The sequence below is a fragment of the Thunnus thynnus genome, chromosome 10, assembly GCF_963924715.1.
Source record: "Thunnus thynnus chromosome 10, fThuThy2.1, whole genome shotgun sequence".
NCBI lineage: Eukaryota > Metazoa > Chordata > Actinopteri > Scombriformes > Scombridae > Thunnus > Thunnus thynnus.
The window spans coordinates 10137543-10151442 of record NC_089526.1 but is presented as its reverse complement, the minus strand read 5'-3'; the positions used below and the strand labels follow the sequence as shown (position 1 = coordinate 10151442).

Below are 13900 nucleotides of genomic sequence, written 5' to 3'. Positions count from 1 at the left end.
TTTCGGACGATACCTTAAAAGGTATTGAGTACTAATACCCAGTCCTAAGCACTACTGAGAACATGGCCATCTCTGTATTTGTGCAAGCTAAGCATGACGTGGCCATATCATCTAGTGTCCAAGATCTGGCACACTGTGTGAAACCTCTGTTTTTAACATAAATGACTTAGTAATTACTCTGTGTAAAAATCATGGTAGAAAATCTGTGACTTGTATAGCATTAGCATTGTCAAGCTTTATATGATGCAACACTCCCTGTTAACAAAAAATATTGTTATTAAAAAGGTACTAGCAATTTAAAATGTTTTTATATTTTGTAATCTATTGAACAGGTCCATATCAAAGTGCAAAAAATGCCAACTGAAAAGGACATTTTTCTTTTCACTGTGACTCTATTTACTGAAACTGACATTTACTCCCTTTTCTTCACTTCTACACATATGAATCAAGGTTCATGTTGCAATCAAGCCCCTACTACAACAAAAACTATACTCTAAAGATAATCTGTATTCAATGGTGTGTGTAGCTTCCAAGGAGTGTCACAGTGAGGAAATACACACCTTCTCTTCAAATTGTTTGGCCAGTTGTGAATTATGAATGGAAGGTGAGAGACTAACTGGACTTGTTGGACATGTTACAAGGAGCTTCACCGGGAGGAGGGAAAATAAGCAGCTTGAGAGCCACCAGGGTAATTACCAAAAGGTGTGTCCCACTGCCGACCCATGTATTACTAGTAAACATAATCAGATCTGCCCTCACTGAAAGTTCAATCTGAACTCAGTGCATGGTGGATGTTTGATAAGGTTATAAAGTATTACAAGCATTGTATCCTACCATGCTTACTGTTGGCAACAATGGCCGGTTTTATGTAGTGCCTTGCAATGACATGTTACATATTACACTCACAAAACAAATGTGGAACAAGGTCATTTAGATAGTAAGTTGTTATCATTCATTCTTCCTGATTACAGCTAAAGAGATCCTTTCAAAACACACCCTTCCTCTAAACACAGGGCTGTATAACTAAACTTTATAGGGATTATAAAAAGGCATACAGTGCCGATTACAGCTTTTGAGACATAGGTTAATGAAGAATAGTTACTTATGTGCCTAATTAAGAGAAGACAAAACAGAGGATGTCTGACAAATATAAGCTGCCTTATATTTTAACACTTTTAGGCACATTTTTTTAGTGAAATTACATCCCCTTTGTTCTGACTTGTGGGGTAAAATCATCTCAAGAAATGCACTCCTGTGAAAGGCACTGTGCACAGACAGGGTTGGTTAAGAGATAAATGGACTGTGGATGTGCTCTTAGGCTTGTAAGACATTAGGTCCATGAACGTGAATCAGACACTAGGAAAAGGCTGAGCAGAGTAGCAGCCACATCGAATTACCCACATCCCATTTTCAGCCACCCCATGATAATCAGAGGCTTAAGGTCACAACTGTCTACTGCTGCTGTCAGCTCACACTCTCATCCAGCCTCATTTCTTTTCTGCCTCCCTTCTGCTTCATATTCTTTCATCATTCATTCAAATCGCTCTCTCTCTTTATCACTCCATGTCCTTGAGCTGTGTTCTACAAGTGAACCACCCGAGCCAGGTGGTCCCCCTCTACCCGTCCTCTCCCCAGAGACACCGGGCTTCTCGCCCAGACAGTGAGGCAGTATCCTCCCTGACTACAGGCTGGTGCTCAGTCAGGCCCCTGATGTCACACGCAACTGACAAGCTGCTGGCTCTCAGAAAAAGATAGCAGGGGACAATGCAGTGTTCTGTGGAAAGCAAAGCGCGAGGAGGGATAAATGATAGACGGAAAGACAGGATAGTATAGAAGAGAGAGGACAGAAGGGAGAGTGGATTGGGGAGGAGCAACAAAGGGTGAGGAAACAAAAGACAGTGAAGAAAGTGAAGAGCCAGGCAGGCAGAAGCCTCTCAATGTGCATCACACTTAAGACCAAACACTGAGGAAAATCATGACGTAGTTTCCCTTAATTTTTCCTGTCGCTTTTTTTTTTTTTTTTTTTAGATATCCTTTACGACAATGTTGCAAAGGCTTCCGACAGTGTGAGGCAGGAGGTACCCTGTGCTGAAAACTTGCCAGATAGTTTCTGTGACACATCCAGACTGCTGCATCAAGCTGCTTAGTCATCACCGTGTCAAGGAGTAAGTAAAGCTCTAGCAAAAGACCCTCTCCACATGGAGCTGACGGATCTGATGAGTAATCTGCATGACCAGCAATATAGATTTACCCTCTGAGCAATCAACTGAATGAGCTATTCAGGTCCAACTTGTTCTGTCCGCATACCAGTGGCAACTTTAATTGGTATGCAGAATACAAGGTGGCAGGTTGCCCCTGAGGTCAGATTACTCTCTAACTTGTGTGATAGGTTTGATCTTTCTATCAATCATTGGGAGCCCATCAACCACCGTATGCACAAGTGTTGAATCAGGCTTTTAATCTGAGACATGTGGTTTAATCTATGCTATCTCTGCTGGAATTTACAGTGTCCATTATCTGAGAAGCAGGCACACTGTCGCAAGCATCTAACCCATTCTTCTCTTCAACATTTTGATTATGAATCAAAGTGCAGTCTGATAAAAACAGACTCTACCTTTGTTTTGATATGAGGTTGTGTATCTGGAGAGCTGGCAGGATTTACCTGCAATGAATACACCTGTAGACCAGGCCACCTAGCCTTACCTTCAGCTAGCATTTCCTGGAAAGACTAAACTCAAATGCCGGACTACAGGCAACATTAATTTACCTGATATTGACATGATACTCACCCAACTTCATTAATGAGGCTAGCAGCACCCATAATGAGATTTCGAAGGGGGTCTGTATGTGGTGGTAGTCGAGGCTGAGCACAGGGAAAGCCTTTTTAGAGTGGTTATGCTTTTCCACCGTTGATTTGTGTTCGTTCAAATTCTCCTGGTGGCTGACATCCGGAGAGCTGGCAGCTCCGAGTGGAAGCAAAGAGCCCTCTAGAAACACCAAAACCATCAGCAGGAGAAGTCCCCGCTCCGGTAAAGTCTTGCCAAAGCCGGCTGGGCTATGTGAACCTGTCCTCGAAGGCATGTTGATTAACGATAAAGGCTATGTAAAGCAATTGCAAAAGTGCGTCTGAAAAGCAGCCAAGTTCAAGGAAGTTGGGTTTAGCTAAACTGGGTTACAACTTCGTAACGTTAACCGGCTCTACAACCGTTGAACATTCTAACTGATTTTAACGGTCGGTTCGACTAGCTTAAGCCGAACCACAAGTCCAGTTCGTTCTCGTTACCTAGCTTGACTTCAGTGTTGCTTCTAACCAGGTAAGTTAAAACAGCCGCGCCGACAGAGGCCGTGGGAAGAAAGCAGGAAACGCCAAGATGCTTGAAAGAGTTTTTTTTTTTCACAACAGCACAGACAATATTACCAAATCTATCCTGTTCGTTTTTTTTTTTCCTTTACAGCGGCGTTTCGCAAGTTTGTCCGTTTGTGTGTTAGTGACTATCAATGTCCTCGTCGGTGAAAGATGTCATTGTTGATGCTGGAGGCAAGCGAGACACAGCGGCATCCCGTCCACCTCTCTTCTTCCCCTCCGACTGCCCAAGAAACTCGTCCGTAAGGAGGCGGCGGCGCTCAGATACTGACCTTGAAGAGGAGCCAAAACAGCTGCCACTTTGCATTTTGCCGTGTAACCTATGAATTTCAACTTTTGCACATTATCGTCCGTGAATGCGGCATTTCCAATGAGGATAAGACCTTGGCGGGGGTCAGCTCAGAGGGAGGTTGGGGGAGACTTGGGATGTGCTCCGCCCCGGCTTCAGAGGCTTGTCAACCGGGTTGTCCAGCCAAGAGACGACTGGTCTTGCCTGCAGTGGTGTTTAGCTTCATACAACCTTCAAAACGCACACCCTTTCGCGGAGGTTTGGTGGATGGGAGGAGGAGGAGGAGGAGTACAGTGGAAGGGGAGGGGGACGGTCGATTATAGTGACACCTATAGGAATGGAGGTTTAAGGTGTCTCCAGGGGAAAAAATAATACCACTCATAACTGCTGCTTCTGAAACAAATTCTCCTTTACACATTTATCCCTGAATGGGATATGTGTCTTTTGTTGTTAATTTCCTTAATCTGAGACTGCTTTAATCTCTTTATGCTAGCTATCCATCTATGGAGGTCAATGTGAGGGTCATCTAGGAGACCAGAGAGCAAAGTACTTTTTGGTCAGGGACACCTAAGCAGAATAGTGATGCTTATGTACTTCAGGTTTGACTGTTGTCACCTTAAATCACTACACCACCCTGCTGATTGTTATCACTGATGTGACTGCTCTGCTAAAAGCATTTACTGTATGTTGGTTGACCGTAAGCAGCCGGTTACATTCAGTGTCGTCATATAGATCATTATCAAACCCTTAGCTAGCCCTGATCTCATGGATTTCATGAAAGTTGTCTTAATCTTAGACGACAGAAATTATGCCCGAGGATCCATGATCTGAATACTTATTAAGCATCGTGTGACCTGGCGTTACCAGCAGTGATAATCACAATGGCTGATAGAGGAGTGGGGGTGCATATGTTTGCAGAATTGACTTTAGCTGGATTAGGGAACTGGCTGTAAATGTCCTGTAAGGTCATCATGTTTGCTCAAGAGGTCTGGGGTTAGTTTCAGCTGCAGACTAGAGCCCCTACAGTAGGTAGAAACTCAATATATTGCTCAATGACACTTAAGTAGAGCACACTGCATGCTGATGATAGATTGAGCTAAGATTCTTGTGTTCAAAGATAGTTATACTAATCATGATACGGTTTGGTTTTTGTTCCTGGTGTGTACATGTGGGAGTGGCCATGGAAACTACTTGCTTTGCAAGTTCAAAATATGACTTATCTTGCAAGTGAATTTCCAAGCATCTACCTTCCAAATTTAGCAACACGTAATTCCCCTAATGCGAAAATCACTGACTTGAAGCCGGCCTGTTGTTTCAAAAGGGTGGCTTGTGTTCAAGTCATATTACAGGTCTATCAAATCAGTGATGTTTTTCTTCAAAGTTGACCATGAAGTAGCACAGGGGCAACCTGAAGTGATGAAAGATCAGCCTTTGCACAGCTTGTTACATCAATTGCTTGAAATCCAACGACTCCTGGTTGAGTAGTTGCTGTTAATTACAGTACGTAAAATATAAGTAATAGGGAAAAAAGTGTTGAGAAGAAAAGAGTCCTCAACAATTAGGCCACCACTAAGACAATAAATAAGGAGGCATGTGGTGTGGTGCAGACACATGGGTTGATTATAGTTTAGTGCTCAAATACCGGACTTCTAATTGTTCTGAGGCAAACCTGGCAAACAAAAAAAGGCTTAGATAATGTCTAGTCTGTCAGAATGATTGGGGGTGCAGCATTAATAAGATATGGTCAGAGATGATAACAGAGTGTTGCACAACACACACACACACACACACACTTAAACACTGTCACAGTCAGGGTCCAGGCGACAAACTGCCTATGACGTTAGTCATTTCTGTCTCTCTCTATATCTTTATCACTCTTTATGACTGGAAGGTGTTCTATCTTTCGTAGTCCTTTGTTGCCATTGGGCTTCATAGTTTCCGCCACAGTAAGATAGCATTGTGATCAGATGAAATCCAGTACAGAGGGATTGCCCAATTTCCCTGTACTCTGGCCCCTACTAACTCCTGGGGTGGGTGTAGACATTTTCCGTCTTCCGATAGACAAGTGCTGTGTCCCAATTCCATATGACATATATATATACTACATAGGGATCTTTATAGTACACTGTTTGTTTGTCATTAGTAAACAAGAAATTAACAGACTTTTGTTTTTTTTTTTACTAGCATTACAGGAAATGATCTAGTTTGTGCACCAGCAGACAGCAATCAAACTGCAAATTTAGAATGCCGCTGCAAATGAACCCTTTAGTGATTTAATACTAATTTTTAGGTTTCCCTGTCTTTTTGTCACTGTCTCTCCACCTTTTGCAATTAATTTTAGTTGGCCTTTTTCATTTTGACATATCACAGTAGGAAAAGCACAGGTGTGAATAAAATAATGAATGATGGCTGAATTTCATTTAGCTGCTTCGGTTGCAAGGTTTTGGTATTATGCATGCTGGCTGACTGTCACATTTGCTGTGTCAAAACTAAAAATCAACACACTTCGTTGTTTTACACTAGCAGGAAATGACAATATCGTGCGGTGTGAGTCAAACTGCAATGTCAGAATGCCACTGCCAGTTAATCTAACAAAAAGGAAGCAAAATCTTTTTTTTTTTTTTTTTTTTAAATCAGTCCTCTTTTTTTTGTTTTCAGAGGTCTTCCTGGAACTGTTTCACCACCATTCATTATAACTTTTCTTTTTCTCCAGCTGTGATAGCTCCCCACATTTCTTTGTGTATTGCATTGAGAATAACACACTCAAAACTCAAAAGGCTTTTAGTCTGCATACCAACTGTTTTGATTATACTTAATTTGTCACTTTCCCAGCCAAACATGCCTAGAATACATGTGTAGTGTGGAATTACAACATTGCTACCATCATGGCTCACTGTGACAACTTGAATAGAACAGAGACATTGTTAATGTCATTAAAGACACCTGTGCTTTTCCTACTATGACAAGTCAAAATATCTGCTGTTAAAAGGACTATTTCATTCAGCTGTGAGTAGTTCATAGATTTCCTTTGTGCAATGTATTGTTGGATAATAGTTTATTGTACATCAGTCTCTTCTTTTAACCTTTAAGCGAGGAGCTTTATTGGGAAAAAAATTTGTTATGGTCCCTGTGTACTCAGTCTAAAGGACAATTTAATATACAGTTTCTGTTTAGGCAGGCGAGGTTAACCATTTAGCTGACCCAAATAAATAAGGCGAGGCTAGCTGAGCCTACATCTGGTGGCTATGTATGTGCAGATGATTGCAGCATACCTTGGCGCTCAGTGGATGCACTTCAATCTGATACAGTATGTAACATAAATCCCGTTCTATCTGCAGGATCAGCAGCAGGTTGGATTGTTTTGGAAGAGGGCTACAGTATTTTTTACTTGTTCAGCATGCAGAACAACAATTTCAGAGTTGTTTCCTCTGTGATTTCAGTCTATTTATAAATAGGTTATACTTATCACTCTTGCACATTAACTTTGCAACAGAACATGTATGCCATACCGAGCATAACTTTACAAACCAAAATTTGCAGTCTCTAAAGGATGATCAAATTAACCCTAACCCTACAGCATAAAAAAATAAGTGGTAAGCTTGTAAATCTATGTTGGAAGACATACATGCATAACCTACATCTAACCCCTCAGCTGTTTAGTGGGGAGGTTGTGATGCCAACACAATTCCAAACATCGTCAAACCCTTGGAGAAAATAATAGGAGGCATGGTGCTGTGGTTAGTGGATATGAGGGAAATTACTTAGGAGGACAGAGCTAAACACATGCCTGGCCTATCATACTCATGCTGAAACTACTTATAGCAAATAGAGTATGTGCTTCAAGGCAACATGAACCTGTTGTCAAGGCCAGTCTGCACCCTGCAGCTGAAACCAGAAATTCAGATTTGATCAAAGATAAATTGTACTCTACCAAAATAAATCCCCAGCCTGAAGAAGAAGGAGCTGCATGTTGCAAGTTTGTTCATTCAACATTGGAAAAAAAACAATTTTATTGAACTCCAGTGACTGAGCCTGACGTCCAAAGCTTATTTGCTTTTGCTTTTGAGAGGCTTTCCCTCATATTCCTGAAGCTAAAGAAAGTACAGTCTCAATGACAGAAGTCCATTTTCTCCTCTGAACTGTGCAACTACACAATTTCAGATCATAAAATCTCTACTAGCTCACCCTGACTCCAACACGGTTTATATGTCTGCTTTGAACTTTCTGTTTTCTGTGTTTATCTGCATGGAGTTAGTCACTGTGTCTTCTCCCACAAACCACACAGTTTGGAACAAAACACGGCAATTATTGTTAAGCAGCATTTGAACATACAGAGGAGATCTGGCTGTAATTTTTTACCGTTTTTACTGGATTTTAAAACAAGGCAATAGACAAGCTTTGTAGTTTCTGACTTGTTTCTGCTGTGTTTGTTCTTTTTTCTGCTTGTTTCATGCTGAAAAAACACATAATAATAGTAAAACCCTGTAAAGTGTACACACCCTCACGAACAGGTAAAACTGGCCAAATGGGATGTCAAATCCTTCTTTACATACACCTGCTGGTTGGCAATGGGGAGATTTAATTAATAAAACATGCACTAAATTTAGTGAACAGTTTAACTGCAGGCTGCTTTGCTCAGTCGTCTGCTGACAAACTGTCTGCATCACTGATGGATTCCTGGCTTAACGACACCAACATGGCTTTTCATTAGAGGATAGCCACAGGATCCGGTGCTGTCACCTCTTGGATTTGTGACAATGACCCAGCAGGAATCTGGTATGAGACTTGGAAAAACAAATGGTGACACGATGCCTCCTGGTATAAGCTGTAAATGATGACGAGCTCTGACAGCACGTCTGTCAACAGAGACAGAAGGAAAATATTTTGATGGTTTAATCGCACGAAGAGCACCCTGTTGGGCAGAGGTAGCTATTTGAGGATCTGCTGGGCTAACAGTCACTTCTGACATGTAACAGAAGCATCTGGATAATGTCCAACTCTCTCTCTCTCTCTCTCTCTCTCTTGCTCTCTCTCTATCTGTAGTCTGACTCTCCCTTTCTCAGTATGGTCATTTGCTACAAACCTCTGCACCTCCATTTGATCTCAGCCACTGAAAATATCACTGCTCTAACTAATGCCAGATCACATCATGCTTAATACGTGTACAATAGCTCTTGCAGAGTACTGGTGCCCTTAGGGTATCATTTCTTTATATCCATCATCTTAGATTAAGGAAAAGGCGTATTCTCATAATTATGGCCATGTGGTCATGGCACACTAAGGGTCAGACAATGATCCACATAATGTCTCTGGTGTAATTTGGTGGCTTCTCAGAATCGACATGACCAGTGTAACATCAATGTTTTCAGCTTTATTGTAGCTGACAACATGCACTGTTATAGCAAGTCTTTGTTAAATGACCAAGAATTATCATAATGTGGAGCATGGAGAAATGTCATTCACAGTAGGAGCTCTTTCCTACCATTGAAAAATGCATGTGTGTGCGTGTGGAGAAGTGCAGCACTGTCTTGTTTTGCCAACAGTAACAGCAAGTAAAAGCCTAGTGAGATTTAAAATAGAGGAGCAAGTCCATTAAGAGGTTCTGGAGGTAAACAGCCTGAGGTCTGTGGAAATATACAGCAAAAGTGGTTCATCCAATCAGTCACTTAGTCACATATCAGCCTTCTAACGAGACAAAATCTGCCATCTGAATAAGATTATCTCCAACATAGTTGTTTCAGGCATTTTCTATACATATTACATACAATTATGACATCTCTTTCTGCTCTGGGCTCAAATTACAATACCTACTTCAGCAATGGAGAAATACATCACAGAGTTACAAAATTATGAAAGGAACTGTTGAGAAATAAGGAAATTTACATACACATATAAGGAAGTTACATACAAAATGAATGTGATTGATGTGACATTGTGGTTTCTTTAAGTACTTTGTTATGGGTTAACACCCACTGCCTCTTCACTGCAGCATTAGATTAATTAATCAAATACAAGTTAAAAACTAGCTTCCCTCCCTCACGCCCTCCCCTTCTTCTCTGTCTCTCTACCCTTTGTGTCCTACCAGTGACCCCTATGTGAATGCAAAATATACTTCAGCAGACATATTTATTTAAGAAAACCTGACTCACTGAAATTGTCTTCTGATGATACAGCACCACCCCCCAAAGTCAGCCAGATGTCATTGTTTCTGGCATTGTGAAAATCTGCATGTGCAGCTTTTTACCTGAAGATGGTGCCATCATAACAGAAACATGAAGCCACACAGCATGCAGGTCAAACTCTGCTCACATATCCACTAGGAATACTTGACAGGAAGGTTATCTGAAACTGGAGTAATTCTCACCATAGTATTTTGATAAAATGTCAGTTGGCAGCCATCAAGAAAGATTTTAGTAAATGATATTGCCAAGAATTAAAAGAAAAGTTAAACCTAACTAGCACATCTGTCAGCAGGGATCATGGACACCAAAGCTAAACTCTATACATGACTGTCTGAAATAGCCTTTATTTTCTGTCATGGTGGTGAAAAGTATCAACTTCATTTCACTTAGGGAGGACAGGCCGAAATCCTTGAGCAAAGATGCACTTAATATCTGCGTAGTGTAAATCATTTGCAGGTGGGAGTCATGTGGCCTTACTGAAAATGAAACATCACATGTTGTTTTCCTCACACTCACATACTGTTTTAATAAAAGTCTTTTCTGTGCACCAGAGCCAGACTTTTCCTCTGTTCTGTCAGGTCAAGGTTTCCAAAGTGTTCCTCTCTTTGTGTTCCAGGTAGACCTCTGGCTCCGGGGCGAACCATAACTCTTACCTCATTACCACGAAAGGTGCGCTCTCTCAGCAATTCGGCCCAGGTCACATCTGGCACCACCCAGAATAGACGTGGGGGAAGGGAACCCACTTTGAACTTCAAAGGAGGTGGTAAAATTTGCTTGGAGGTATTCCACTGTATACACACACATGACATTATATTCAACATAGATTGAGCACTTTAGAGGTAAGACATCTCGCGTGTCCCCTTCTTATGAGCAGCATAACAAAACACAGATCATCTTATTGGGCGTCTATTATTTTAGCCAGTGTTTTTTTCCCCCAGATTTTATGTATTTTAAACATATAACAACATAAATGAATAAAAAAACACAGTTCTTTAAACAATTCTTAACAATGTTTAAAAAAACAACAAAAAAACAAAGACAAAATGCACATAAAAACGAGAAGGAGAAAAGAAAAGAAGAGAGAAAAAAATTCAAAAAAATGTAAGAACCTATAATCAAAACAATAAAATTCTCCCATATTTCTTTTCTGTGTGTCATATGTCTCTAATCTTCTGGTTAACATTATTTCAATCACACATAGTCAGTGCTGTTTATATAATTTAGTTGTGTTATTTTATAGCTTGTCAGACCGAGAGTTTTTTTTACTTAACCTGTACAGGGTCCTATTAATTCCAGCATGATGTTTTGCTAGGGAACATCTGCTGGAGTTATGACTTCATCCACAAGGCCGAGGCTGAGAGGGAGACAGTGAATGGCTTACCTCAGCTGCACTAGCCAAGGCCAGTTGTGATATGAGCTGTATATCACCACTACCCCTACAGGGCAAGATAGAGAAATTATGTACATACACAGTGTCAGAAAAAAGGATAACATCAACTCTGTCTTTTATCCAAATACATACATATTGAGCTCTATCTACTGCTCTCTTCATAGTCCACAGATCCACACGCCACCCACAAACACACACACATTACGCCACTCAAAAAGTTGTTGGCGTTTAACTATGTACTGACTCAACCTTTACTCTCACAATTTCTGAGCGTGAACACAAATCATCCTCTCGGATAGGTGCAGCCAGTCAGGAGATGTTCCAGCATGTACCTTGACATGGCGGCTCTGTAATTCACCACCACAGTTTTCATGTATAATTTACCACCGCAAGAAATTCCTCTATCATGTATTATTAAACAGAATAACCCTTCATTTGGACTCACTGTTTTCACTGTGCAATTACGTCCACACAGTGGTGACTGTTCAGAGCATCTGTGAATAGTGAAACTGTAATATAGGCAGTCATCAGATAATTATTCTCAATTTAGAAACACGGTAGAATGAATTTAGCTTATGTGTATATAACATTACATTTATTTATGTAGTTATAACTGGTATTTTTGACAATCTCAGACAGATAAAATTTGCATTTGTAGACAAGTTAGTATCGTATTTAGCTTGATACTGTCCCAGCCCAGCAAGTCCTTGCAGCTCTAACTTTTTTATTATTATTGTTATTTTTTAATGAATTCTGTAAAAAAAACCCAAAAACAACTATTTATAGTGTAATTCTACTTTCTTTCTTTACACCGAAGAATCAGCAGGATATATGTGATTCAGGGACTTTCAGTTAATCTTACATAACATACATACATAATCTTACCATTAGCTGCATATTCATGGAGCCTTTTATTCCTGCAATGATGAGTAAAAATACTTCAAACCCTCACACAAAATAAACTAATTAAATAAAACTAAGTAAAATTTTATTCTGTTGGGAATGGGGAATTGAAAGACTTGTCCATTCCACAAATGAAGATCTGTAAGTAGAAATACTTCTTTCAGTTATTTTTCTATTGCCAAAATATCTATTCTCTTTAGATTATACATCATTGCTGGTTGCAGTTGGAGGCTCACTGTCTAATGATAGACAATAATAAATTTCATTTACTTTATTTATTTATATATAACTTTATTTAGATGATGGATCATGAACTTTGTCAATGCCCTAACATATTCTATGGCACTATCAGGTGATTTTCTTTATTTTTTAAGATTCTGGGTTTTTTGCCTTTATTAGGTAGATGATAGTAAAGACGATGACAGGGAACAAGGGGAGAGAGACGGATAAGACATTCAGCAAAGGTCTCCAACTGGAATCAAACCAGGGATGTTGTGGTCATGTGGTTTCCGACTTAACCATTAGGCTACCAGAATGACCCATCAGGTCAAAATACTCACCAAATACCCGAAAAACTAATGACATTCCCATTAACCGCAGCTGTACTTTGTGTTCAGTGATGATTAGCATGCTAACATGCTAAGCTAAAATGGTGTACATGGTAAGTAGTATAGTGGTTGAATATGGTCATGCAGAATAAACCATTAATAAATGTTTTATAATGACTAATAAAGAGCCAATATGCTACCAATACGCATGCTAATAAGCAACTAGTTAATGGTGAACATGTGTACCTTAATATAAAGTGTTACCCAATAACATGTTAGCATTGTCATGGTGACCATGTTAGCATGCTGACATTAGCATTTAGCTCAAAGCACCGCTGTGCATATAACTGTACAGCCTTACAGAGCCGCTTGATTGGCTGCGGACTCACGTCTTGTTTTTCAGTTGAAAGCACAGCTGTTAAACAATGTTTTTACCAAACACTTAATGCAACTCCACCTTTGTCAAACATTGGTTTGTGAAGGAGTAGTGGATTTTGAATGGATACTAATTACTGACTGTGACGCAGAACAACTTTATAGATTATATTGTGATAATGTAAACTCTGCAGAGGAAAGCGTCCTTTGAGTGTTGCCACATGATAACATTGAACAGAAGTGTTATGCCTTGTTTTCAGTTACTGTGTTCCCAGAGGCATTTACTCTGTCCTGCCCAAGATGAGATGCTGTCTGATCGAGGCGAAGCTGTAATTCCCATAGTGATGAGGATTTTTCCAACTGAATGTGTCCTGCTCCAACACAGACTATCTTGTGTAAATGTGTCACTCTACCATACATTTGTTTTTTAAACACTGTTACTCTTCAGTAAACTGTCATTTGCTTTTTCTTTGCTAAAAATATCACCATACTCTGTCACCCTCTTTAATCAGTCCAACGGTTCTCAGTTTAATCACATAACTGTTGCCACTGTGTCAGCACAGGGTGACGAGTCAATCCCAGAGTTCACTGCCACTGTGCCCTGCAGTGAAACCACATGAGAGAAACTCGGTGACCATTGAGTCTATAAAAGGAGCAGGCTGTTGCAGAGAAAGAACCACAGAACTCCATCTTCACTCCATTTTTGGTGCAGGAATGACAAATATATAGGTCCTCATAAAATATGCAGGCCACTATTTTTGGGAGACAGCACGCTTATACTAAAGGGAGCTATGGGACCTATTGGGGCAAGCCTAAAACTGGTTTACAGACTTGCTGCTACAATGTGAT

The 13900-nt window shown here is 40.3% G+C and overlaps 1 protein-coding gene and 1 long non-coding RNA gene across 4 annotated transcripts in view; one reads left to right on the top strand and one right to left on the bottom strand.

Moving 5' to 3' along the window:
• Nucleotides 1-3924, bottom strand: part of slc9a1a (solute carrier family 9 member A1a) — a 32654-nt gene extending 28730 nt beyond the window's left edge. Inside the window, exon 1 of one of the 2 annotated variants that reach the window (XM_067600881.1) lies at nt 2790-3924. In XM_067600881.1, coding sequence (XP_067456982.1) covers nt 2790-3081 — 292 coding nt within the window. In that variant the 5' untranslated portion in view covers nt 3082-3924. The remainder of the gene's footprint in view (nt 1-2789) is intronic. The other variant, XM_067600882.1, reaches the window with a different exon arrangement.
• On the top strand, nt 2942-13568 carry LOC137191068 (uncharacterized). 2 transcript variants are annotated; one of them, XR_010930339.1, is made up of 3 exons: nt 2942-3029; nt 10452-10615; nt 13312-13568. It is a non-coding gene; the product is annotated as an uncharacterized lncRNA (long non-coding RNA). The 2 variants fall into 2 exon arrangements; XR_010930340.1 differs by lacking the exon at nt 2942-3029 and adding an exon at nt 3231-3314.
• The last annotated feature ends 332 nt before the right edge of the window (nt 13569-13900 follow it).